Below are 26,984 nucleotides of genomic sequence, written 5' to 3'. Positions count from 1 at the left end.
GAGCGGTGTATGATAGAAGGGAGTAGTGTTTTGGTTTTACGGTCATATATGTATATTGAATGCATAAGCTTCCGTGGGAGTGCTGCCGTAACCCATCTATGGATGCCCCAAGTTTACGATGCCACAAATTCCTGGGGATGAGAGCTCGGATCGTTGAACCCGACCTCAGCAGTACAGCCTGCGCCAGCGATGTACCGCCAGAGATATAGAGAGACGACTTCATCCTTACCAACGGTCTACCTTCTGTTTTCACGAAGGAAATGAAAAGTGTATGCGCGTCCGCCCACTTTTGGTATTCACTTTCCTCTCAGAACCATGGTTTTCCCTACTTTGTCCTGTCGGAAGAGACAGCGCAGATCGAAGACCTCCAGTGGCGCAGGTGTATCTCTACCCGCTACCCGGAATACCAGCCGGAATACCTCTGAGGCTTCGCGGAGCCAGTAAGGAGGATTCTCTCTCGGTACCTGGACGGGCGTCGCTCTGAACGGGAGACCAGTCGGGTACGCCTCCTACCACCGCTGGTTAGAGAGGCCAGAATGTGACTCCCCTGTCGGGGCCGTCCAAGAGCCGTTCCATGGAGATAAATAAAATGCGCTAAGGGAGAGGACAGAAGCAGAAACGACACAGGGAGTGCACACAAGGACCACGGGGCGTGCACACAAGGACCACGGGGCAAACGGATCGCACAGAGTGCGAAATTCGGCACCCGCCGCCGGCCATCAAATTTGATACGGAGCCGCGCCTTCTCTGCCATTTGTGCGGGGAGACCGAGCCCAACACACCTGGCCGGCGCACTCGACCGGGTCCGCCTCACCGCTGAGTGGACTCGACGGGCAAACCATTGGACTCATGCCGCCCAGGTTGTCTTCCCCGCATAGTGGTACTTCCTCACAGAGTAAAACGTAAATAAAATCCACGCGCTAAACGTTGCAACACCAGTATTTGTTTAAAACGAGTGCAAGAGGGTGTAAGTTAGGAAAAACACCATTCTTACATCCTGTTTTCACGATTCATGAATGTCGCTGAGCGTAAAAAGGGCGCGATGATGATTTACACTTATACGCCATTTTTACGCCCCACTTATAGTGATGGTGTAATGAAATGGTGTAAATAGGGTATATTGGTGAATTTCGCGCCCTTCATTCACAAGGTGTGAAAGGGGCGTGATTGTGGTGCAGTTCAATACAACCGTGATTTCATAGCCGCTTACGCTTAGTGTGTTGTAAAACCATCGATGATGTGAGGCGGTACAAACACCGCTATGATTGATCGACACACAATGTCGCATATTATTAGAGAGTGCCAGAGAATAGTTTCTACAACACCGATCAAACTTTCCGTCCGACACGAGCCGAAAATTGCGTGTCTCGCGTGCATCAAGTTTAGTTAAACTTTTATTTTAAGAATCGTCTACGCACGGGAAGATAAATGCAGACATACAAAAATACTTCCCAGGCAGCACACAGTATTGTGTCGATATTGACTTTAAATCTAAAGACTGTGCCGATACCATTTCGGTCTAGCCGATGTCTGTAAAGAATCGGATGGGTCGCCACCGACCCCATCCTGACATACCGTACTCGACGCCCTTTTCTGTTGGGTGTTCAGAGTGTCTTTCCTGAATCGGCTATGCCGGCGATATATTTCTATTTCTTGTCCACGTCAAATCTGACGTTGAAAAAATGAAGACAAAAAGATTAAGCAAAACTGTACCTGCTTACTTTTAACAGGATGAAGGCCTCCTGCGCTGAAGCTTTGAATCAACTGTGATGTCCTCATTTTTGGTAGTAGCAGCTTACCTGACTCAGCCTCGCACTACTTATAGCAGCTTCGTTGAGATTTTATTTTTTACCGTAGTTCTAAACAAACAATGCCGCAAGACATTCGAAAGTTCCAGGTTAATGCAATCCCCGATGGGATTTGCGATTCTTATCTCTGCATGGTGGCGTCAAAATACCAAGCGCGATCCTGACGCTGTTTTTCTCCGTTTTTTTGGAACGCGTGAAACGGCGTCTCTTGTCTCCTGCTCTCAGCGTCAGTGCGTTTGACTGCTTTGCGTCGCGACACAAAGCCAGTCACCGGCACATCGGTGCTTCGTATGAAGCGTGGAAGCCAAGGAAAGAGCTTGGCGCCTTGTTTCTCGCAGTTGCAACGGAGTCGAACACACTCAAACGCTCGCAAACGCAACTGTGCTGCCCCACCCCTGCCCGTTTCGATCTGGATGAGCATCGTACCGGCGTGCGGTCGTGTATCACTACTGCGTGATGCACGTTAAAGACCCAAGGCTAGCGGCTGTACCGCACTGGCTAAATTTCTCATCTACAGCTGGGAGACTCGTCGCCCCTGTGAGGCAGACCAAGTTCTAGGCTGTATAAACACACACACAACCCAATTCAACTGTGCTGCTTTGATCCGTGCTTCGTCGGTGATAATCTGTTTTATGTATTTTTCTTTTGAGCTCGCGTTCCGCACCAAAGCAGGCACGCGTCTACATTTGTAGCAGTTCGAGACTCTCAATTTGGTAATACTCAAAACATGTCCTCACGAGTCCCTTTTCGCGGCGCTCGCAGGACATTGCCAGGTGGCATATACACCTACTAATTTCACAAACAAACCGAAGCGCCCCTGGCGGACGCAACCAGTGCCACGCATGCGCGATGGAGGGGGGGCAAGAAGCTCGACGTCGCCCATAAACAAACCATTGAAATGTAATGTTGTCGGCGTCGGTGTGAGTCCCCGGGCTCTTTTCCCCGTTTCAATTAATGATTCTACGTTTCCCTGCAATGTCGTTACACCGCAAAACTTCGCGTGAATAGTGTGACATGCGGCGATTCATTCCGCGTGGACACCACAGAATGGACGCTAAAGCCTGATTAACATGATGAGATTCCGCTCGCAATTTTCTGTCGTGGCGTCCCTAGCGGTGCAAAAACGTGACCCGTAATGAGATGGTTGACATCGATACTGAAAACCGCAAGCAGGATCGGTAACAAATCGATGCTGACCACTGGTAACAATAATAAACTTCGCATTACAACTACTGTTTACACCGAATCTGCTTACATCAGCCAACGTTCAAACTTAAAAGTCTTTTGAGGCCTGCCCTTCGCATCGCAATTACCGGAACAACGTTTGGTCGACGGTCCGTTGTCGTCTAAGAGAGCAGACGACAAGCAGAAACGCTTGAGAGAGCAGAAGACAGTTCGAACGACAAGGTGGCCGTTGGAACCTGAAGACGCACTATTTGCAAATTGAACCTGAAGTGCTTCAAGCAGAAGGCGTATGGTTTTTCCTTCTATGGCACATATTCACGTTCTCGGACTAACCAAGCACATGAAAACTCCCCTTCAAATCTTTATCGATTCTTTCGGTACAGTCCCAGTCGCGGCGTTTTGACGGGGATGCAGGGTTTTGTCTGTTTTTTTTTTTTTTTGTTTCAAAACAACGCAATAATGCACATCTCGCATGGTGACTTCCGCCCACAGCCCTAGACCGGAAGTGCGCTCGACGTGCCACCACAGCGCCGGCGTTGAGTTCGTGTATATGAAACAGCTGATTCAGATGGGCTGCATTTTCCATCTCCATTTCACCTCGTCTTCTGTTATGGTGGCCCACCTTCTTTTCTGTCTTCATGAAGCTGTGAGCGAGCTCAATGGGCGCTTTTCACGAATCAGAGAGATGAAGTGAAACACATGGCTGCTCTTTGTCGGACGAGAACGTTTTGGACCAAAAGTTACTACGTGGCTCACTCTGGCGCGCTGATGGGCTCACTGGGGTCATTCTTCGACGTTTGCGACGTGGGTCCGGTTTCCGAAAAGCGTTCTTTATAGTGTTCTGCTTTTCGTCCGTTGCAGTCGCGGCCGTAGTGTTTCGTCGTGAACGTCCCGAATATATCCATGCCAACATTTAGGTAATGGTCGTTTTCTTCATCGGAGTCTATCCCGATCGAAACGACCATCAGAAGGTTGTGATGGTCTGTAAACTTTCTTGATGGCCCATTAGACTTTTTTAATGGCGCATGAGGCTTTTTGATGGCCCATCACATGTTCTCGGCGGGCCATCACATCGTCTTGACGAACCATCACACCAACTTGATGGTCCAACAAACCTTATCTGATGGCCAAGCCGACCCTCTTGATGGTCCATCAGGCTTCTTTATTTTCTGAAAGGCTTACTTGATGGTGTCTGATGGACAATCATACATTTTCTGATGGTGGCTGATGTACCATTAAAAACCTCTGTTAATAGTCAGAGGTCGTCAAAACGTTTCTTCAGATGACTGACAAACAATCGGAACGTTTTGAAGTTGCCCGGATGAGACCATTAGGATAGCTAGATAGATCATTAGAACCCAAAAAGGCTGATGTTGTTTTCACTAACAAATTTTGGTAATGGAAAGAACCTGACTACATTCGGAAGGTTACAGCTGTGGCCGAGAGAAGGCGCAAATGATCTCAGGTCGTTGCGCACGCGTGAATTACATTCGGTGTGTAAAGCAGACAGCGGCGTGGCTCGATAAATGTGTGTTCAATCCTTAATAATCTACCTCAGCAATTGCCTTAGGATAGTCAATAGATAACGAAGACACTTTCTTGTAAACTAACGCATGTATTTTCTACCATATTTTTGCTTTAAATTGTTTTATTCCCCGTTGGCGAAACAATTTGTTGATTCGATTTCTACGTGAACTAGATTCTTTTCACGATCTAATTTTTAAAAGAATGTGCCAAAAAAACCTACTTTGCTTGGTAGAAAATTCATTAACTAGGCGTACATGTACTGGGAACTAAATGTTTGCGAGGAAAAACCTTGACAGAGGAATGCGCTAATACGTGGCTTACCGCATTCTCGGGCCGACGAGGCTTAGTGTATTGCACGCTGTCGGACGACGCGGTCGTGTCCAGCATGGACGATGGGGACAGAGGGCAGAAAGCCACTCAAAGAACACCGATCAAGTTGCTGCGCGTCGTGGAGTCTCGAAAGTAGTGAGCGGATTAAGCCATTTCCACTTCTGTTTTGTTTTTGCGATTACTGAATTTAACGTTCTATTATTTCTAAATAAAAACAGTAACATGCAAGAAACAAAATATAGACTTTTCCTTCGGGTTCCTATGAGGATTTCAAAAGGTACCCTAACGGTTCTGATGTTGCTTTTGGAAATAGTAATGGGCACAGAATAAGATTCGCAATTGACTGTGATTAAAGAGACATCTGTAGCAACCACTAGTCGTGTCCGAAGTTCCCACAATAAGAAGGCTGGACAAATTGCAAAACTAAGCATTTAAACATTATGTAGGCTACGCGTTGTACTCACGCTGCTTGCAATGGAGTGCATGGCCGAAAGTCGTAAGGACAAGAAAGAACAGAGCGGTACTCATTATTTTGGTCTTGACTCGTTATGGGCTGGAACTGTATGTGTACATTTTTTGTGAAGCGTTATATGCTTCTCCTTTATTACATTTTGCATGACAAGTCCACTATCATTCTTCTGTCATCATGGATGGCAGAAGAATGAGGAATGGATGAGCGTCAAACGTCATATGTCTTTGAGATAAGGGCAGCTGAACTAGAATAAACATAAACATAAAGAAAAGACCACACTCACCTCTTTACTTACAACGGACTTTTCTTCGTGTCTATATTTATTCTAGTTCAGCTGACCTTATCCGGAGTATAAAGCAACTAGCTCTGCTTAAGCCTGTCATATGTTTGACATGTTTTCGTGCTCACGCTGTTTACAATCTACAGGACAATGCGGATGGAGAAGACATACGACGCCTTTCACCACTTGACGATTTGCACTGTAAACAATGCTTGTATTTAAAAGGTCATTTGTTCGGCTTGCACGCAACACTTCAGGCAGCTCTCATGAACATTTATAAATTCTTTTTGGCATCATTCGAGTATATTTGTGATTGAAATGGGTCGAAATATTGCGTGGGCGTTCCCTCTACTCCTTCCTTTTTCGCCTCTTTACTTAAGTTATGCCAATGGAACACATAGGATAAAAAAAAAAACGTTTCCAGTGAATTCTATATTTCTTGGGTCTTTATGCACGCTACATTCGGTATGTGTAATGCTCAAACTAGCATTTAATTTTTGAGGCCCCATTTGCAATCCGACTTTATTTTTGACCAAATGTACTTGCGTTAGAATTTTGTCCATTACGTAATTCATGCAGGGTGGAAACACAACGGCCAATAACTTAAACCATGATCACCACTATTTATTTATTTGTATTTTATTTATATTTGACATATTCTCAGTAATGGTTAGGACTTTGACAAGTGTGGCAACGAGTTACACTTGTAAAAGCAGCAGGTAAAGCAAGCCGCCAACGAATCACAATGCGAGGAACACCAAAAAACAATGCAAATCAAGAATATACAATAGTTAGGTTACGTCCGGCTAGAGAAAAGTATAACTCAATATCGACAGGAGGAACGACATGTTCTGGCAACAGATTCCAGTACCGCACTGTACGATGAATAAAGGAATGCTTAAAAGAATCTTTATTGAACGAAAACTCTTGTAAGTGACGCGAATGTTTGTTACGAGTGATACAAGATTGATAAGGGATTTGTTAACGTGATTGGTCAATGAGCAATTAACCAGAAAGTATCATGAAAAAAAGCTTCGAGCGTTTATTTTCCCGTGTAAACTGAAGCAACAGAATTTTTAGTGCGAATAGAGCTCTGTCGGCGAATCTAATCTGCGATATCTAGATCAAATAAAAGCAGGTACACTTTCTAGGTCAAGGATTAGGCTTTTCATGTGCGGGTCCCATACTTCCGACGCGTATTCAACCATGGTACGAGTCAGCATTTTGCAAGCAAGCAGTCGAGTGTGTAGATGCTAGTTTCAAGGACCGTCGTAGAAAAGCTTGTCGCGTATTACCTTTTTTTTAACAATGTTAGTCCTATGAATGTTCTATAAAAGATCGCTTGATATAGTAACACCCAAGGTACTTATAATAATCTACTTTTTTAAGAAGACGCCATGAAGCCTGTATGGACAAACTTTTTTTTCCTACTTCACGATTTTCCGTTTTTCAAACCATAGTCTCGGGCTTTCAATCATTATGTTTAATTTATGTGTGATGGACATACGAACGTTTTTTTCTATATTCAGAGGCATTTGCCACTTCGTGCACCATTCCTGAAGCCTATGCAGGTTCGCATTTAAGTTACTTTGATCAGACGTATTTGTTACCTTAGTGTACAAAATTCAGTCATCTGAAAAAAGTCTCCCGTGCACCGACGTGTCTTTAACCATATCGTCTATAAATATAAGGAGAAGCAACGGCCCAGAACTGAGCCTTGTGGCACACCAGAAATAACAGCACAAAAATGCGAGTAGTTATCTTCATTGCTAACAAACTGCTTTCGATCAGAAAGAAATGGGTGTATCCATCCTTACACAGTTTCTTACTTTAATATAGGATTTGAACCTTAAATTTTTGCGGTTCACCTTATCAAAGGCCTCATTAAAATCCAAAAAACAAAACAAAACACCGGCCAGGCCTTTACTATCAAAAGTTTCGAAAAGAATTGCATAATTTCTGTCACTCGCCTAACAGTAGAAAGCCCCTTTCGGAATTCATGTTGGCAGCCGTCCAGTAAGCCGTGCTCAGCTAAGAATGTATTAATATGCTTGAAGATGACGTGCTCAATTATTTGACAGCATGTTGACGTTAAGAAGATGGGGCGATAATTTGCCGGGAAACATAAATTACCCTCCTTAATTAATAGAATTGCTTTACCCAATTTCCATTCGCTTGGGTAAGCTTAGCCGAATAGTCTTTCAAATAAATATTTGAAACACCATTCGGCGAAGCTTTTTAAAAATGCATTTGGAATATGGTTCGGTCCTTTTGCCTTCAAAAGGTGTATATCGAGACGCAACGAAAAAATTCCCTGATGAGATAACAATACATCAGGAATTGCTGGTACACTGGGGAATTCATTACACTCGGGTAGTGTGCCGTCATCACAAGAAAAAACTCTATAAAATAAGCTTACAAAAATATTCGCTATGTTTGTCTTTTCTAAAACAACCCGACCATCTGTTACAAGGTTAGTCACGCCAGGTTTTCGAGGTGTAAGATGCTTCCAAAACGTTTTAGGTTAGCTCTGCAGGAAACCTCTCGCGGTTACGTTAAAATAATAGTGCTTGGCTTTTTTATCATTGACTTAAGGTCTTTGCTTAGGCACCGTAGCGTGTCACGCACTACGTCTGCCTATAATTTGCGCACTTGCAACCGACACCTTGAAACTTTACGTTTATGATGTATTACGTCTCTAGTAAACCACGGGTTACTAGCGTGGTTCTTTTTCACATTTTCCGAAACATGTTGAGCAAAGCAATGCGTAGCTGGGCAAACGCGCCACGCCAGGGAAATTTTTATGGAGCAACAAGCACCAAACTTAAAGATGAATGTGTGTAAAAAACTTCAAAATAGGTCTTCTTTGGGAAATCCTTTCTCAAAGTGGGGATGGTTCGGTCGTTTCTAAGCATTTGTTTACCATTCGATATTTGGGCAAACGCTCATCGTCAGGCAACTTTTTGCGGACAAACCAGTACCTGACTGAAGGCTGAATATAAAATCTACAGCCCTCGAGCCCATCCTGGTACTAAGTAAAATACATCAAAATGAGTCCTCTTTGGGAAATCCTGTATCAAAGTGGGAATGGTTAGGTCGTCTTTATGCATTCGTGCACCTTTCGATATTTGGGCACACACGCCTCGCCAGGGAACGTTTTGCGGACAAAGCAGTACCTGACTGAAGACTGAATATAAAATCTACAGCCCCCTAGCCCATCCTGGTACTATGTAAAATACTTCAATTTAGTTATTTTTGGGAAATCCTGTCACAAAGTGGGGATGGTTCGGTCGTTTTTATGCATTCGTTCACCTTTCGATATTCGGGCACACGCGCCTCGCCAGGGAACTTTTTGCGGACAAACCAGTACCTGACTGAAGACTAAATATAAAATATACAGCCCTTTAGCCCATCCTGGTACTATGTAAAATACATCAAAATGAGTCCTCTTTGCGAAATCCTGTCTCAAAGTGGGGTGGTTTGGTCTTCTTTATGAATTCGTGCACCTTTTAATATTTAAACACACGCGCCTCGCCAGGGAGCTTTTTGCGGAAAAACCAGTACCTGACTGAAGACTAAATATAAAATATACATCCATTTAGCCCATCCTGGTACTATGTAAAATACTTCAAATTAGTCCTTTTTGGGAAATCCTGTCTCAAAGTGGGGATGGTTTGGTCGTCTTTATGAATTCGTGCACCTTTTAATATGTGGACACACGCGCCTCGCCAGGGAACTTTTTGCGGACAAAGCAGTACCTAACTGAAGACTGAATATAAAATATACAGCCCTTTAGCCCATCCTGATATTATGTAAAATACTTCAAATTAGTCCTTTTTGGGAAATCCTGTCTCAAAGTGGGGATTGTTCGCTCGTCTTTATGAATTCGTACACCTTTTAATATTTGGTCACATGCGCCTCGCCAGGGAACTTTTTGCGGACAAAGCAGCACCTAACTGAAGACTGAATATAAAATATAAAGCCCTTTAGCCCATCCTGGTACTATGTAAAATACTTTAAATTAGTCCTTTTTGGGAAATCCTGTCTCGAAGTGGGGATGGTTCGGCCGTGTTTATGAATTCGTGCACCTTTTAATATTTAAACACACGCGTCTCACCAGGGAACTTTTTGAGGACAAACCAGTACGTGACTGAAGACTGAATATAAAATATACAGCCCTTTAGCCCATCCCGGTACTATGTGAAATACTTTAAATTAGTCCTTTTGGGGAAATCCTGTCTCAAAGTGGGGATGGTTCTGTCGTCTTTATGAATTTCTGCACCTTTTAATATTTAAACACACGCGCCTCGCCAGGGAACTTTTTGCGGACAAAGCAGTACCTAACTGAAGACTGAATATAAAATATAAAGCCCTTTAGCCCATCCCGGTACAATGTGAAATACTTCAAATTAGCCCTTTTTGGGAAATCCTGTCTCAAAGTGGGGATGGTTCGGTCGTCTTTATGAATTCGTGCACCTTTTAATATTTAAACACACGCGCCTCGCCAGGAAACTTTTTGCTAACAAAGCAGTACCTGACTGAAGACTGAATATAAAATATACAGCCCTTTAGCCCATCCCAGTGCTATGTGAAATACTTCAAATTAGCCCTTTTTGGGAAATCCTGTCTCAAAGTGGGGATGGTGCGGTCGTCTTTATGAATTCGTGCACCTTTTAATATTTAAACACACGCGCCTCGCCAGGGAACTTTTTGCGGACAAAGCAGTACCTGACTGAAAAGTGTCAAAGTAGAGGCTAGCTGGTGGAAGTCAACCAAATCGTCGTTTACCCTGAGACTGTGTTTTTTAGAAGAGCAGGAGTAACAGAAAAAACAGACAGGTCTCAAACTCAGCTACAAGTGTATTTCAACAACTGACTGAAGACTGTATATAAAATATACAGCCCTTTAGCCCATCTCGGTTCCATGTGAAATACTTCAAATTAGCCCTTTTTGGGAAATCCTGTCTCAAAGTGAGGATGGTTCGGTCGTCTTTATGAATTCGTGCACCTTTTAATATTTGGACACACGCGCCTCGCCAGGGAACTTTTTGCGGACAAAGCAGTACCTAACTGAAGACTGAATATAAAATATACAGCCCTTTAGCCCATCCCAATGCTATGTGAAATACTTCAAATTAGCCCTTTTTGGGAAATCCTGTCTCAAAGTGGGGATGGTTCGGTCGTCTTTATGAATTCGTGCACCTTTTAATATTTAAACACACGCGCCTCGCCAGGGAACGTTTTGCGGACAAAGCAGTACCTGACTGAAAAGAGTCAAAGTACAGGCTAGCTGGCGGAAGTCAACCAAATCGTCGTTTACCATGAGACTGTTTTTTTTTTAGAAGAGCAGGAGTAACAGAAAAAACATACAGGTCTCAAACTGAGCTACAAGTGTATTTCAACAACTGACTGAAGACTGAATATAAAATATACAGCCCTTTATCCCATCCCAGTACTATGTGAAATACTTTAAATTAGCCCTTTTTGGGAAATCCTGTCTCGAAGTGAGAATGGTTCGGTCGTCTTTATGAATTCGTGCACCTTATAATATTTGGACACACGCGCCTCACCAGGGAACTTTTTGCGGACAAAGCAGTACCTGATTGAAGACTGAATATAAAATATAGCGCCATTTAGCCGCTCCCGGTACTATGTGAAATACTTCAAATTAGTCCTTCTTGGGAAATGCTGTCTCAAAGTGGGGATGGTTCTGTCGTTTTTAGGCGTTCGTTCACCTTTCAATAATTGGGCACACGCGCCTCGAAAGGGAAATTTTTTCCGGAGTGTCTACTTCCCAAGTAAAGGCGGAAAATAATATTATAAATCCTTCCAGCACGTCCTGGCAGAATGAGAAATACTTAAAAAACCTGTCCCTTTTGGGAACTCACGAAAGGGACAAAATTGGGGGTGGTTTGGCTGTATACACACATATTTCATTGTTTAACTCTGGCACGCACGCCTCATCCAGGAACGTTTCAAAATCGACCGAGAGCTTATAACTGGTAAAAGAAGAATGATTAGGGCCCTCGACTAAAACCTGCTGCTACGGTAAATCCTGTAATATGAGCCATCTCAGAGATAACTTGTATTGAAGTAGTCATTATTCTAATATTTTCAGAAGCTTGTTCATCTTTTTTTTTAAATTTGAGAACTGATGCCTTAATCCGGGGACAATCTGAGATCGACCGAGTTCTCAACTCAAAAAAGGCATCTGTTCTTTTCGTGAATGTTGTATCAAGTCGGATATTTCAATACTCCTTTGTCCCGATGTTTGTTTTTTTTATTTACCATATCTGTTTTGGGGTGATTGGGAAAATTAATTTAAGGTACAGATTTAGTACGTGGAAAACCATTACGTGTCGCATGTGAATTCGGACATTGTTCACGAGAACATTCGCTCCCATAAATTAGGTACATACTGTAGTATTTCCACTCCTTACAATAAAAATCACTTTTTTTTATAATCACATCACTTTAATAATTAGGCAGAATCCTTTGAAAACTTAATTTTATACTTTTCGACTATCGTAAATTAAAACAGCTCGTTTTGTTTCCCAGCTAATTGATGCCACTTGCACAATGCTGGAAGTGATCGTAAATGTGTAAAGGAGAATGAATCAACCTCATTTGACAAATTGGTCTCAAAACCGAAGAAAATAATTTTGAGAAAAAAAATGCGTCCAGCACATGAGCCATTTTCGTTTACTGCAGTTGTATGGCAAATCTAATACTTCGTTGTATATTTAAATTGTACTCGGTTGAACTTCGCTGTTTGTCACAATTTTGCGTGAGGGGACTCCGAAATATTTTTGTACAGATGTAATACACATCTTAGACACTACAAAATTTACCATAACATTGGGGAGGGATTCTAATCAATTCATAAAATCATAACGACTTTTTTTATACAGAAGAGTAAACTGCATTCTGAATAACTCGAATCCTATCCGTAGTGCTAATGCATCAAAAAGTTTATTCGCCTGAGGAACCTGCAGTTTACACGTCATCATCGTGTAATGTTGGCACAAGAATAGCGGTGTATAATAAGAGGGAGTAGTGGCATGGCAGATTGTTCAAAATGAAACGTTTCGGTTTTAGGGTCGTATTTGTATATTAAATACATAGGCTTCCATAGGAGTGCTGACGTAACCCACTTAGAGATGCCGCAAGTTTACGATAGCACAAATGTCTGGGGATGAGAGCTCGGATCGCGGAAGACGACTTCACCTTCCCAGACGTATGCCTTTTGTTTTCACGAAGGAAATGAAAAGTGTATGCGCGTCCGCCCACTTTTGGTATTCACTTTCCTCTCAGAACCATGGTTTTCCCTACTTTGTCCTGTCGGAAGAGACAGCGCAGATCGAAGACCTCCAGTGGCGCAGGTGTATCTCTACCCGCTACCCGGAATACCAGCCGGAATACCTCCGAGGCTTCGCGGAGCCAGTAAGGAGGATTCTCTCTGGCTACCTGGACGGGCGTCGCTCTGAACGGGAGACCAGTCGGGTACGCCTCCCACCACCGCTGGTTAGAGAGGCCAGAATGTGACTCCCCTGTCGGGGCCGTCCAAGAGCCGTTCCAGGGAGATAAATAAAATGCGCTAAGGGAGAGGAAAGAAGCAGAAACGACACAGGGAGTGCACACAAGGACCACGGGGCAAACGGATCGGCGAAATTCGGCACCCGCCGCCGGCCATCAAATTTGATACGGAGCAGCGCCTTCTCTGCCATTTGTGCGGGGAGACCGAGCCCAACACACCTGGCCGGCGCACTCGACCGGGTCCGCCTCACCGCAGAGTGGACTCGACGGGCAAACCATTGGACTCATGCCGCCCAGGTTGTCTTCCCCGCATAGTGGTACTTCCTCACAGAGTAAAACGTAAATAAAATCCACGCGCTAAACGTTGCAACACCATTATTTGTTTAAAACGAGTGCAAGAGGGTGTAAGTTAGGAAAAACACCATTCTTACATCCTGTTTTCACGATTCATGAATGTCGCTGGGCGTAAAAAGGGCGCGATGATGATTTCCACTTATACGCCATTTTTACGCCCCACTTGTAGTGATGGTGTAATGAAATGGTGTAAATGGGGTGTATTGGTGAATTTCACGCCCTTCATTCACAAGGTGTGAAAGGGGCGTGATTGCGGTGCAGTTCAATACAACCTTGATTCCATAGCCGCTTACGCTTAATGTGTTGTAAAACCATCGATGATGTGAGGCGGTACAAACACCGCTATGATTGATCGACACACAATGTCGCATATATTAGAGAGTGCCAGAGAATAGTTTCTACAACACCGATCAAACTTTCCGTCCGACACGAGCCGAAAATTGCGTGTCTCGCGTGCATCAAGTTTAGTTAAACTTTTATTTTAAGAATCGTCTACGCACGGGAAGATTAATGCAGACATACAAAAATACTTCCCAGGCAGCACACAGTATTGTGTCGATATTGACTTTAATTCTAAAGATTGTGCCGGTACCATTTCGATGTAGCCGATGTCTGTAAAGAATCGGATGGGTCGCCATCGACGCCATCCTGACATACCGTACTCGACGCCCTTTTCTGTTGGGTGTTCAGAGAGTCCTTTGTAAATCGGCTATGCCGGCGACAGATTTCTATTTCTTGAGCGTCAAATCCGACGTTGAAAAAATGAAAACAAAGAGATTAAGCAAAACTCCATCTACTTACTTTTAGCACGATGAAGGCCTCCTGCGCCGAAGCTTTGAGTTAACTGTGGAGTCCTCATTTTCGGTAGCACCAGCTTAGCTTACTCGGCCTCACTCTACTTATAGCAGCTTTGTTAAGATTTAGTTTTTTTTGCGTAGTTCTGAACAAACAATGCCGCAAGACATTCGAAAGTGCTAGGTTCACGCCACCCCCGCTAGGATATCCGATTCTTATCTCTGCATGGTGACGTCAAAATACCAAGCGTCCCGACGCTGTTTTTCCCCGTTTTTTTCTTTGGAACGCGTGAAACGGCGTTTCTTGTCTTATGCTCTCATCGTCAGGGCGTTGAACTGCGTTGCGTCGAGAAATGAGAGCCACTCACCTGCATATCTGTGCTTCGTATGAAGCGTGGAATCCAAGGAAAGAGCTTGGCGCCTTGTTTCTCGCAGTTGCAACGGAGTCGAACACACTCAAACGCTCGCAAACGAAGCTGTGTGGTTCATTTAGCTTTGATCCGTGCTTCGTCGGCGATAATCTTTTTTATGTATTTTTCTTTTGAGCTTGCTTTACGCACCAAAGCAGGCTCCCGTCTCTACATCTGTGGCAGTTCGAGACTCTCAATTTTGTAATACCCAAAACATGTCCTGACAAGTCCCTTTTCGCGGCGCTCACTAGACATTGTAGGAGGCATATACACCAACTCATGTTCACAAACAAACAGGAGCGCCCCTGACGGACACCACCGGCGCCGCGCATGCGCAATGAAGTTTGGGCAAGAAGCTTGACGTCGATCATAAACAAACCATTGAAATGCAATGTTGTCGGCGTCGGTGTGAGTCCCCGTGCTCTTTTCCCGTTTCAATTATTGGTTCTACGGCTTCCTTGCAATGTCTACTACTTATGCGGCCTCGGCGAAATTGCCGAGGCTGGTTACACAACAAAACTTCGCGTGAACAGTGTGACATGCGGCGATTCCTTCCGTGTGGACGCCACAAAATGGACGGTAAAGCCTGATTAACATGATGAGATTCCGCTCGCAATTTTGAGTCGCGACGTCGCTAGGGCTGCAAACCGTTGATCCGTAATGAGATGGTTGACATCGATACTGAAAATCGCAAGCAGAATCGGTAACAAATCGATGCTGACCACTGGTAACAATAATGAACTTCGCGTTATGACTACTGTTTACACCGAGTCTGCTTACATCAGCCAACTTTCAAACTTAAAAGACTTGCGTGGCCTGGCCTTACTTCTTATTGCAATTACCGGAACAACGTTTGGTCGACGGACCGGTGTCGTCTAAAGGAGCCAACGACAAGCAGAAACGCTTGAAAGAGCAGACGACAATTCGAACGAACAGCTCGCCGTTGGAATCTGAAGACGCACTGAACCTAGTCCGCAGGGAATTCGCACAACTTGATGGTTTTCCCACGTTCACGTAGTTACAAAACAAATACATTTGATGACCAGACGTGTTTGCGAATTCAACCCAAAGGTCTTCCCGCCGACGGCGAATGATTTTTCCTTCTCATGGCACATATCCACGTTTACAGAGTAACCGAGCACATAAAAAACTGACCCCCAAACCTTTATCGATTCTTTTGGTCAGCCCCAGTCGCGGCGTTTTGACGAGAATGCAGGGTTTTGTCTAGTTTTTTTTTTTTTCAAAACAACGCAATAATGCACGTCTCGCATGGTGACTTCCGCCCACAGTTCTAGACCGGAAGTGCGCTCGACCTGCCACCACAGCGCCGGCGTTGAGTTGGTGTATACAAAACGGCTGATTCAGATGGGCTGCATTTTCCATTTCCCTTTTACCTCGTCTTCTGTTATGGTGCCTCACCTTCTTTTGCGTCTTCATGAAGCTGTGAGCGAGCTCAATGGGCGCTTCTAGCGAATCAGAGGGATGGAGCGAAAGACGTGACCGCTCTTTGTCAGACGAGAGCGCTTTGGACCAAAAGTTACTGCGTGGCTCTCAATGACGCGCAGATGGGCACACTGGGGTTGTTCTTCGACGTTTGCCAAGTCATGGTGATATGTAGGGGCAAACGTGGGTCCGGATTCTGAAACTCGCTTTTTAGTGTACTGCTTTTCGAGCGTTGTAGTTGCGGCCGTGGTGTTTCGTCGTGAACGTCCCAAATATATCCATGCCAATTTTTAGGTAATGGTCGTTTTCTTCATCGGAGTCTATCTCGATCGAAACGACCATCAGAAAATTCTCCAAAAAATGGTTCGTAAACTTTCTTGATGGCCCATCAGACCTTTCTGATGGCCCATCAGGCTTTTTGATGGACCATCACATGTTCTTGGCGGGCCATCACATCTTCTTGACGAACCATCACACCTGCTTTATGGTCCAACAGACCTTATCTGATGGCCAAACAGACCCTTTTGATGGTCCATCAGACTTCTTTGATTGTCTGAAAGGCTTACTTGACGGTGTCTGATAGACAATCATAATTTTCTGATGGTGGCTGATGTACCATTAAAAACCTCTGTTAATAGTCAGAGGTCGTCAAAACGTTTCTTCAGATGACTGACAAACAATCAGAACGTTTTGAAGTTGCCCGGATGAGACCATTAGGATAGCTAGATAGATCATTAGAACCCGAAAAGGCTGATGTTGTTTTCACTAACATATTTTGGTAATGGAAATAACCTGACTACATTCGGAAGCTTACCGCTGTGGCCGAGAGAAGGCGGAAATGATCTCAGGTCGTTGCGCACGCGTGAATTATAATCGGTGTGTAAAGCAGACAGCATCGTGGCTCGATAAATGTGTGTTCAATCCTTAATAATCTACCTCAGCAATTGCCTTAGGATAGTCAATAGATAACGAAGACACTTCCTTGTAAACTAACGCATGTATTTTCTACCATATTTTTGCTTTAAATTGTTTTATTCCCCGTTGGCGAAACAATTTGTTGATCCGCTTTCTACGTGAACTAGATTCTTTTCACGATCTAATTTTTAAAAGAATGTGCCAAAAAAACCTACTTTGCTTGATAGAAAATTCATTAACTAGGCGTAAATGTACTGGGAACTAAATGTTTGCGAGGAAAAACGTTGACAGAGACGCGAATGCGGTAATACGTGGCTTACCGCATTCTCGGGCCGACGAGGCTTAGGGTATTGCACGCTGTCGGACGACGCGGTCGTGTCCAGCATGGACGATGGGGACAGAGGGCAGAAAGCCACTCAAGGGACACCGATCAAGTTGCTGCGCGTCGTGGAGTCTCGAAAGTAGTGAGCGAATTAAGCCATCTCCTCTTCCGTTTTGTTTTTGCGATTTAATAATTTAACGTTCAATAATTTCTAAATAGAAATAATAGCTTGCCTTAAACAAAATAAATACTTTGATTTCAGGTTCCTACGAGGATTTCGAAAGGTACCCTAACGATTCTGATGTTGCTTTTTGAAATAATAATGGGCACAGAATAAAGTTGGCAATTGACTGTAATGAAAGAAACATGCGTAGCAACCACTAGTCGTGTCCGAAGTTCCCACAATAGGAAGGCTGGACAAATTGCAAAACTAAGCATTTAAACATTATATAGGCTACGCGTTGTACTCACGCTGCTTGCAATGGAGTGCATGGCCGAAAGTCGTAAGGACAAGAAAAAACAGAGCGGTACTCATTATTTTGGTCTTGACTCGTTATGGGCTGGAACTGTATGTGTACATTTTTTGTGAAGCGTTATATGCTTCTCCTTTATTACATTTTGCATGACAAGTCCACTATCATTCTTCTGTCATCATGGATGGCAGAAGAATGAGGAATGGATGAGCGTCAAACGTCATATGTCTTTGAGATAAGGGCAGCTGAACCAGAATAAACATAAACATAAAGAAAAGACCACACTCACCTCTTTACTTACAACGGACTTTTCTTCGTGTCTATATTCTAGTTCAGCTGACCTTATCCAGAGTATAAAGCAACTAGCTCTGCTTAAGCCTGTCATATGTTTGACATGTTTTCGTGCTCACGCTGTTTACAATCTACAGGACAATGCGGATGGAGAAGACATGCGACGCCTTTCACCACTTGACGATTTGATCGTATGCTATGTTTGTATTCAAAAGGTCATTTGTTCTGCTTACACAGAACACTTCGGGCAGCTCTCATGAAAATTTATAAATTATTTTTGGTATAATTCGAGCCTATTTGTAATTGAAACGGGTCGAAATATTGTGTGGGCGTTCCCTCTACTCCTTCCTTTTTCGCTTCTTAAATTATGCCAATGGAACATATAGGAAAATAAAAAAAAACGTTCACAGTGAATTTTATATTTCTTGGGTCTTTATGCACGCTGCATTTGGTATGTGTAATGCTCAAATTAGTATTTAAATAATAAGGCCCCATTTGCAATTATGTTTTTTTTTAACAAATGTACTTGCGTTAAAATTTTTTCCCACACGTAATTCATGCCGGGTAGAAATAAAAGCCCGAATTATTTAAACCAATTTCACCAGTATTTATTTATTTATATTTGTCATACTCGTTGCCATACTGTCAGTCTTGGTTAGGACTTTGACAAGTGTGGCAACGAGTTACACTTGTAAAAGCAGCAGGAAAAGTAACCCGGCGTTCCGACTTGGCGGGGGAAGGCTCAGCGAGGATTTACGAGCGTTGCTCAAGCAATGGACGCTGCAGGTTCTCCGGCAGGGCGCCTCACCCCCGCTCCGACTGTCCTGCAAAAGAGGCAAGATGCAGGTGGCGCAAGAAAGTTGGACACTTCGAAACCGTCTGTGAGAAAAAAAGCCATGGGCTCTGTCGAGCTGCACACAGTTGTGGCAGGCGCCCGTACCAGAGCCAAGTTCGCAACCGTGGGCGTCAACGGACACAACATGAACTTCAATGTGGACTCTGGAGTGGAGGTGACCGTGGTGTCGAGTTCATTACCTGGAGCACCGAAAAAGCTCCATGCACCAGAATGTGAGCTCACGGGCCCCGGAAAGCACCCCCTGAAAGTACTGGGCACGTTCCCCGCAAAGCTGCAATGGCGGGACAAGTCGACCGTGCAGGACATTTACGTCATGACATCACAACACTCCCCCTCTTCTCGGCTTCCTAGCAATACAAGCGCTGGGAGTCGTTCAGTTTGTCGACAATGTGGCGACACCAGCGGTGCTGCGGAGAGACAGGCTTTTCGACGGTCTGGGGGAGCTAAAGGAGGAGTACGTCATCCGTCTCCGACCTGGCGCCAAGCCATTCGCTCTAAGCGTTTTGAGGAGGGTCCCAATCCCGCTGCACGACGTCGTTCGTGGGAAGGTCCAGAAGCTAGTGTCTAAAGGAGTTATCCGCAAGGTTGAGCGCCCCACAGACTGGTGCGCGGGCATGGTCGTCGTTCCAAAGACACGAGGAGGCTACCGCATCTGCGTAGACCTCACGCGCCTCAACGAAGTCCTACTGAGGGAACGTCACATTTTACCTTCGGTTGAGAACATCATCGGACGTCTCGGGCAATCAAAGGTTTTCTCGAAGCTGGACGACACTGCAAGCTTCCACCAAGTGAGGCTTTCTGAAGAAAGTCAGGAGCTGACGACGTTCATAAAACCGATGGGAAGGTTCTGTTTCCGCAGGCTGGCTTTTGTCATCTGTTCAGCGCCAGAGTACTTCGAGCGTCAGTTGCGTCGCATTTTAGAGGGACTGGAAGGAGTTGTAAGCATGATCGACAACATTCTCGTCTTCGGCGCATCAAAGGGAGAGCACGATCGTCGACTCCAGAAAGTGCTCCAAAGGCTCGACGAGGCAGACGTCAAACTGAACAAGAAGTGCAGCTTCGCTGCCTCAGAAGTCAAGTTTCTCGGAGTGTTGGTCAGCGCGAGAGGAATTAGCCTGAACCCCGGAAATATTGAGGCCCTGCAGAAGTTGCCGATGCCCTCGAACGTTAGCGGTGTACGAAGACTGCTAGGAATGGCGAACCACGAGGGGCGCTTCATCCCACACCTCTCGGACGTCACGGCGCCAATCAGAGAACCGCTGCAACAGCGCAACTCGTGGTACTGGGGACCAAGCCAGCAAGCTCCCTTTGAGAAGCTAAAGAGCATGCTGAGCTCTCATATCTGCTTGGCCTAGTACGACCCGTCCTACCCAACTGTAGTTTCAGCTGATGCAAGCTCTCACGGACTCGGGGCCGTCATGCTTCAAGATCAGCCCTCCGGCAAGAGAGGGGCAGTGGCCTATTTATCAAGGGCTCTCACAAGCACCGAACCTCGCTACAGCCAAACCGAAAAAGAAGCCCTGACCGTAACGTGGGCGGTCGAGCGCCTCGATCAGTTTTTGAGAGGCATCGACTTCCAAGTCGAAACAGATCACCGCCCTCTCGTCACGCTCTTGGGATCTGCGGAGTTGGATCTGATGCTAAATCGAATTCAGCGACTACGCATCCGCCTCATACGCTACCAGTTCGCCGTTCCTTATGTCCCAGGCAAACTTGTAGCTACGGCGGACACCCTCTCAAGGGCGCCGGTGCAGGAACTGGATCAGCACTGCCAACGTGCGTTGGACTCCATAGAACCCTTCGTCGGCGAAGTGGTTTCAGTAGCCACTGATTTCGTGTCATCCCGCCTGGAAGCCCTACGAAAGCACCAAGCGGAAGACGGCATCCGCTCGGGCTTGCAACGCTTCTGCGAAAAGGGGTGGCCAGAACATGTGTCCAGAGCTCCTGTGCATCTACGAGAGTACTGGAAGGAACGTGGGAACGTCACCGTGTGCAATGGCTTATTACTAAAAGACCGCCGCATCTTTATTCCGCGCTCGCTGCGACACGACATACTGCAGCTGATACATGAAGGCCATAAGGGCATTGGACGCTGCAAGGCAAGGGCAAGGGAAGCAGTTTGGTGGCCTGCTCTAAACAGCGAAATAGAGGAACTTGTGACAGCCTGCAAGCGGTGCGCCCAAGCAAGAGTACAACGCTCCGAGCCACTCATCAGCACACGGACTCCCAGTCGTCCGTAGCAAAGAGTCGGTGTGAATTTGTTCGAGCTCGAGGGGAGGCACTACGTGCTCGTCGTGGACTATTATTCCCGCTTCCCAGAGGTCATCAGCTTTACGTCGACGACGTTCAACGTCCGTCGTCGCAGCAGTCAAGAGCTCATTCGCCCGGTTTGGGATTCTCGACGTGCTGGTATCGGACAATAGACCGCAGTTCTCTTCGAGCGAGTTCGCTGAGTTCGCCCAGAGCTACGGTTTCCAGAGCGGAGCGTATGCTGCGGACCATGAAAGAGCTGTTCTACAAGTCAAGGGACCCGCACATGGCCCTCCTGGTGTATCGAGACACCCCTGGAGTGACCGGTTACAGCACGTCCCAACCGCTAATGGGCCGACGGTTGCACACAAAGATACCGAAGATGCCAGAGACGTTGCAGCCGGGGTGGTCATCACGTCGGGACTTCAAAAGGAAAGGCAGAAAGGCCCGAAGACGCCAGCGAAAGGACTTCAATCGCCGTCACGCCGCCCGCCAACTTCGCCTGCTGTCCGTAAGAGACGACGTGTGGGTACAAGACGTGCGGTGCCGAGCAACAGTCCTCAGTCCAGCGAAGCGGCCGCGCTCCTATGTAGGCGAGACCGGGACAGGAGTCCTGCAACGCAACCGCCGGCACCTGGTACCATTCGATGCGTCTCCGGCGGGCTTCGACGCTCCGGATCCCAGCGGTTCGACCAATGCTACTACGGCTCCAGCCAGGCCGGCAATCTTAACGGCAAGAGCAAGTCCGGGTGCAGGAAGCCAACAACAGCCGACCGCAGTTGAGCCTGCACCAACAGCAGCGCCGACGAACTTGACGAACTCCTCTTCAAAATCATCGTCGACGGACACGTCGACGTCGGACAATACGCCGATAAGAGTGACTCGGTCGGGCCGCCAAGTTAGGCGACCGGTACGTCTGGACTTGTAAAATTTAGGAGGGGGGATGTAGTGATGACACGACAGTTTTCACTCGCGTGCCCCGCGGCGACGCGTACTTCCTTCCATGCTAGTGCGCATGCTCGGGGTTATCTTCAGTTCGAGAGAAGTGATAATAAAAAACGGGTGCCGGACTCCGGTGTGGCTGGTCGCTCCTTCCCCGCGAAACAGACCTCACCGCATTTTTAGGTAGTCTTTCGATTCTGGCCATTGAACTCAATAATTGTTGGCATGGCAACGTCTTTCGGAAGTATATTGTCTTGCACGTGCTGGCGTCTGCAGTAGTAATTGTTCTAAAGCAAAAAGCGCTCGTGGCAAAAAATCTAAAACAAAGTTTACCTTGCACGCGCGTTCTTTAAAGCCTTATTATGATTATTTACTTCGAATCTTTTATAAGAGGAAGGCCAGCGCGCACGGGCCGTAGAATTACACTTCCAGTGATCTCGATGCTTGGATAATTTAGAAAAAAGGTGTATTGGGACGCCGTCTGTTTTTTTTTTGTGCTATCAATACCCGGCCGATTGAGTCAAGACGATCTGCTTTCCAAAGAAGTTGCCATGACGCCAATTATCGCGTTTATTCAGGCTTAGGAATGGCAAGGATCCATACTATCTAAAAAATGCGGCGAGGTTATTGCTCATGCTTTGCGAGTTAAGTGAGGGAAGGCAAAGCGAAAGCCTCCTGCACCATTCGTTGCTGACTAACGCGCCCGAGATTGCAGCTACAACGACATATTAGTTTCAAAGCGAGCGGCGCTCACACACCGGGACACCGCCATGTTTCCGCGCATCCCTACCGAGCCCCAGTCCAGAGCCTCCTAGATAAGTGTACAATGCCCGTCAGCTCGTGGCTCCGGCAATGCAAAGGCGGCCGGCCAAAAGTGCGTGTGGTTCCCGCGTGGCGGCGCCAGCTAGGCGTACATGTTGCTGGGGAGAGGTCCTCCTCTCCACAAGCAGTGTGCACTGCTTGTAGAGAGGAGGACGAGACGGCTGAGCACTTGATACTCTACTGTAAAGGGCTTCACCCTATGCCTACCGAAGACAACATAGATTTAATAAAGTCATTGGGTTTTAGAGACAGCGAAGGGAGAGTGGATTTCAAGACTGTAGAGATTACCAAGCAAAGATTAAGTGAATGGTAGCAGAAATCGAGAGAAAACTAGATATTTTTTTATTCACTGATGGCAAGGGCAAAGCGAACTCAATAATTCGTGCGTCTCCGGCGCACCAATTAGCCACCATTCATAGCCTCACTTTCTTTGCACTGCGGAGTGAATATAGATTTCACATTTAAATATTCTAAGCTTAAATGGTAAAACAAAATGGCTAGGTGGCGTAAGCTACCGCGCGATCCAAAGGGCTCAGTCGTATTCATCCATCCATCCATCCTGTTGTGTTGTGCGGTGAAGCCCATGGGCCTTCCCGAAGGGAGCAGAAGATTCGCCGGACGTGCTCGGCGGCCAAATTGCCAAATATCGGCGTGCACGGCGGCAACTAGGTGAGAACCCCTTGAGCCGCTGTGATTGGACTCGAACCCCGGATGAGGAGCAGTATCTGGGTTAGCCGTGCGTAAGTAGGAAAAGCGCAGCGGTATTAATAATTTCGGCCAGCAGGGTTTGCAAGCTCGAACGTCAGAAAAGAGCAAAATTAAGGTCAGGCAAGGCAGTGAAACGTCGGTCGAAAGTTCGGCTTTCTATATTACGCAGTCGCGCTGGTCCAAGGCTTTCCATATAATAAAATTGCATCGTGTCTAAATTTTCAGCATGTTGAATTATGTAAATAAAAAAAAAGACGTCGTGAGCAGTGATAAGCAAGGATCGAACTGTGTCTAAATAAGGGACAGCAGTTCTGCTGAAAGAAGTTTTGCAACAACATTTTGTCTCCCTTTTTTTATAATTGAAGCGTTTCAACGCATTAAAACAAACCCTAGCAACACAAAACATTGCTGCAGTGTTGTGCTATGTTACTGGTGGAACGTGATCGAGCCACGTTGCAGTGACGAGTGCTGGAAATCCGACCAAATTTAAGAGAAAACCGACTTGTAGAAGGTGCTGGAATTATTAGCGGGAGTAAAGGCACACAGTAAACTCATTGGAAACAAATATAATCTTTATACATATATTATATATTTGCGCAGAAAGACCAACACAGACACAAAATCACTAAATGCCAAGGCTTAAAGGACAAATAAAATACATATGAACAGAGTTCCGCTTGACTCGAGGTAGAAAAAAAAAACACTGCTCTAATCTACCTTTGCGTGCAGTCTACCTCACCTTCTGAAACTTCCGAGATAGAGGTTTTTGTGCAAACATCTTAAATCTATCCTACCGGTCTGTGTGACAGAAGGCATAGTTAACAAGGAGCGGTCTGAAGAACTTTGTGCAGACAAGATGGATCAGTTCACGGCGATGAGCCTTGTTGTTCGTCGGGCAGAGCAGCAAAGGAGAGTCATACACTGCTGACAGTGCAAGCTTCACAAGAGTTTCGAGGGGCTGCCAATTCCTGAGGTTGTGCGACAACACATCCGCTGCAAACATCCTGAGGGCATTGAGAAGGTGGGCGAGTTTATCTGAGGGATACAAAAGGCCTCCCCGGTCCAGGTGGTTTGTGATCCCTTGCAGGGCACTGTTTGTCTTCGGCTTTGTAAGAAGAGGTATGCAGAAGAAGCATGAAAAGTGTTCTTGTACAACACGGGCAATGTAGCCCCCAACGTGCGCTGTCACCGACAGCTCGAGGCTTGGCAGGTATTGTACATTGGGATCTGACAGCTTTTCTAAGATTTCCGCTGCGCTCTGTGGAAGTTGGAATGGCGTGGCAGCTGACACTGTTGGTGGTATGCACCGCATTGCTGAAGTCATACCCGATGAGGTCGAGGCAGCATGCGACACATCGCTCTGCTGGGAAGCTGTGATGAGACCAGTTTTCAGGATCTTTGCAATTCCTGAGATTGCAGCTCGAACGCTAAGCTGGTCATTGCACCCTTGAGATCGTCTTAATGAGCCAAACACGAACTCAATGGCGTCGCTGCTGAACTTCCTTGTCAATACAAATCCAAACTCTTCCTTGGTGAGAAGGTGTTGTACACATGCAACTGTCGAGTATGTTGTCAAGAGAAGTGCTTCGTAGGTTTCTGTCGTCAGGAACTGTGATGGGCTTGCCGTGTTCTTGATCTGCTCGAGATAGGCTGGGAATGAAAACTCGAGCCATTCCAGACGAGGGTCGTCTGGGTGATCATACTGGCGCACATCTGGGTAGCGTTGGTGTATGTGTTGTGTGCAGTTACTGGTATCATGCAAAATGAACCAGCGGTACACAGAGTCCATGAAGAAGATGGTTGGTCCTGCGTCCGCATACAGTAGGTCACTCGTGTGGCCAGCTTGTTCCTGGAGGTGCTTGAGCACAGCGGTCACTTCAGGGGAGAAGAGCTGGACTGCTCTCTTGGCATTCATTTTCTCTATGCTGCTAGGGAAAAGATGTTTGCGACTCAGGAACCTGGCTGGCTTGACAGCCGCCTCTCCCTGGAGCTCGTACAACTTCTTGAGGTAGAAGGACTTGATCTCATTGTCCTTTCCAAAGTTGCGTTCCAGGAATTGGGACCGTATATTCTTCAAGATTTGAACATAGTCAAAGCTAAGGAACAGAATCCTCTCCGGGTCATTTGAGTGCAAGATATGGTGTGTAAGGAGTCCCCCACAAAGCTGCTTCATTGCATTGACATTCACTCGGTGATTGTCAGTTACAATACGGAGTACTTTGAAGCCAACGTCTTCACCTCGCCCAAGACATGAAGCAGAAGCTTGGCCAGTTCGGTCCCTCTTAACCCTTTGGTAAAAAAGTAGGCAACAGGGATCCGGTATGGAATGCTGAGCCCATTCATGAGAAAGCACAGCAGCGAATTTGCCAGGATGGGCTGCTTGGTCTTTTCAGTCAATGGTCCCAGGTCCACTTGGCCCACAAAGACATCCTGCTGCTTGTTGTACTGCAAGCTCCGTTTGATCTGCATTTCATCAATAATGAGAGAGCATGTCCTTGATTGTGTGTTTGCCAGGTTGTGCAGTTCTGTTTGAAGCCGAGCCTTCGCCAAGTCGCTGAAGCCAGTTTGACCTGAGGCAGCTCCAATGTAGCTTTGCAGAGTGTTCCTGCTGGGAAGTCTAAAAAGCTCTTCAGACCTTATGTGTTCATAGGCCTTTGTAGAAATGTGTCTCAGCAAAATGCAGTGACGGATGGTATGTTCTGTCCACCTTGGGCTTTTCTTGTGGTAGTTCTTTACTTGGTCGACTAGAAACATAGCCGACATGTTCTTTTCCTTTGCTTGTTCACGGATGTTAAGAAAATTTGTGACATCATCTTCTTTCCGCAGGTTTTGCAACTTTTCCAAGTCTTTTTTGTATCTGTAAACAGTGTTCTTGAGTCTCTCCACTTGGTTTCGCAGGGTGGTGACTCGTCGGGTCCATTTACGTTTCTTTACGGTTATTTGTGCTGACATCTTTCGAACGTCTGCCTTTGTTCCTTGATGGGTGAACAGCACTGGCTGTTGGCATGGCCTGCTGTCTGACACTTCTGATGCCTGCCTGTTTTGAGGCTCCAATGTGCTCCCTGTAGATGTCCAGATGATTTGGATTCGCTCAGCACCTTCATTGCACAGAAAGGAGGTCGGTGGAGTGTCCAGTGTAGAGCTTGATGTCGCATCAGTCACTTGCGAACTGCCTGTGTCCAGGGATTGCCTCTTCTTGGGAACTTCTGATGAATATGGAGTGCTGCACTTCCTTCTCATAGCGTCCTTCATCTTGGTTATATTTGA

At 46.0% G+C, this 26,984-nt stretch overlaps 2 protein-coding genes across 2 annotated transcripts; both read right to left on the bottom strand.

The window, feature by feature from the left end:
* Positions 1-24,507: 24,507 nt before the first annotated feature.
* Positions 24,508-25,890, bottom strand: LOC120844184. The gene has a single exon (XM_040215831.1). The coding sequence runs from the start codon at positions 25,888-25,890 to the stop codon at positions 24,508-24,510; it is 1,383 nt and encodes a 460-aa protein (XP_040071765.1).
* A 29-nt stretch (positions 25,891-25,919) lies between these two features.
* Positions 25,920-26,669, bottom strand: LOC120844183. The gene has a single exon (XM_040215830.1). It carries the CDS (start codon positions 26,667-26,669, stop codon positions 25,920-25,922), a length of 750 nt encoding a protein of 249 aa, XP_040071764.1.
* Between the last annotated feature and the right edge of the window lie 315 nt (positions 26,670-26,984).

Source organism: Ixodes scapularis, unplaced genomic scaffold (genome assembly GCF_016920785.2).
Source record: "Ixodes scapularis isolate PalLabHiFi unplaced genomic scaffold, ASM1692078v2 PGA_scaffold6__148_contigs__length_123643588, whole genome shotgun sequence".
NCBI lineage: Eukaryota > Metazoa > Arthropoda > Arachnida > Ixodida > Ixodidae > Ixodes > Ixodes scapularis.
Note: the sequence above shows the minus strand (reverse complement) of the source record. Positions and strands in the feature narration are given on the sequence as shown.

Coding starts and splice junctions, on each gene's coding strand:
- LOC120844184 (XM_040215831.1), bottom strand. CDS start 25,890: ATGAAGCAGCTTTGTGGGGGACTCCTTACACACCATATCTTGCACTCA.
- LOC120844183 (XM_040215830.1), bottom strand. CDS start 26,669: ATGTCAGCACAAATAACCGTAAAGAAACGTAAATGGACCCGACGAGTC.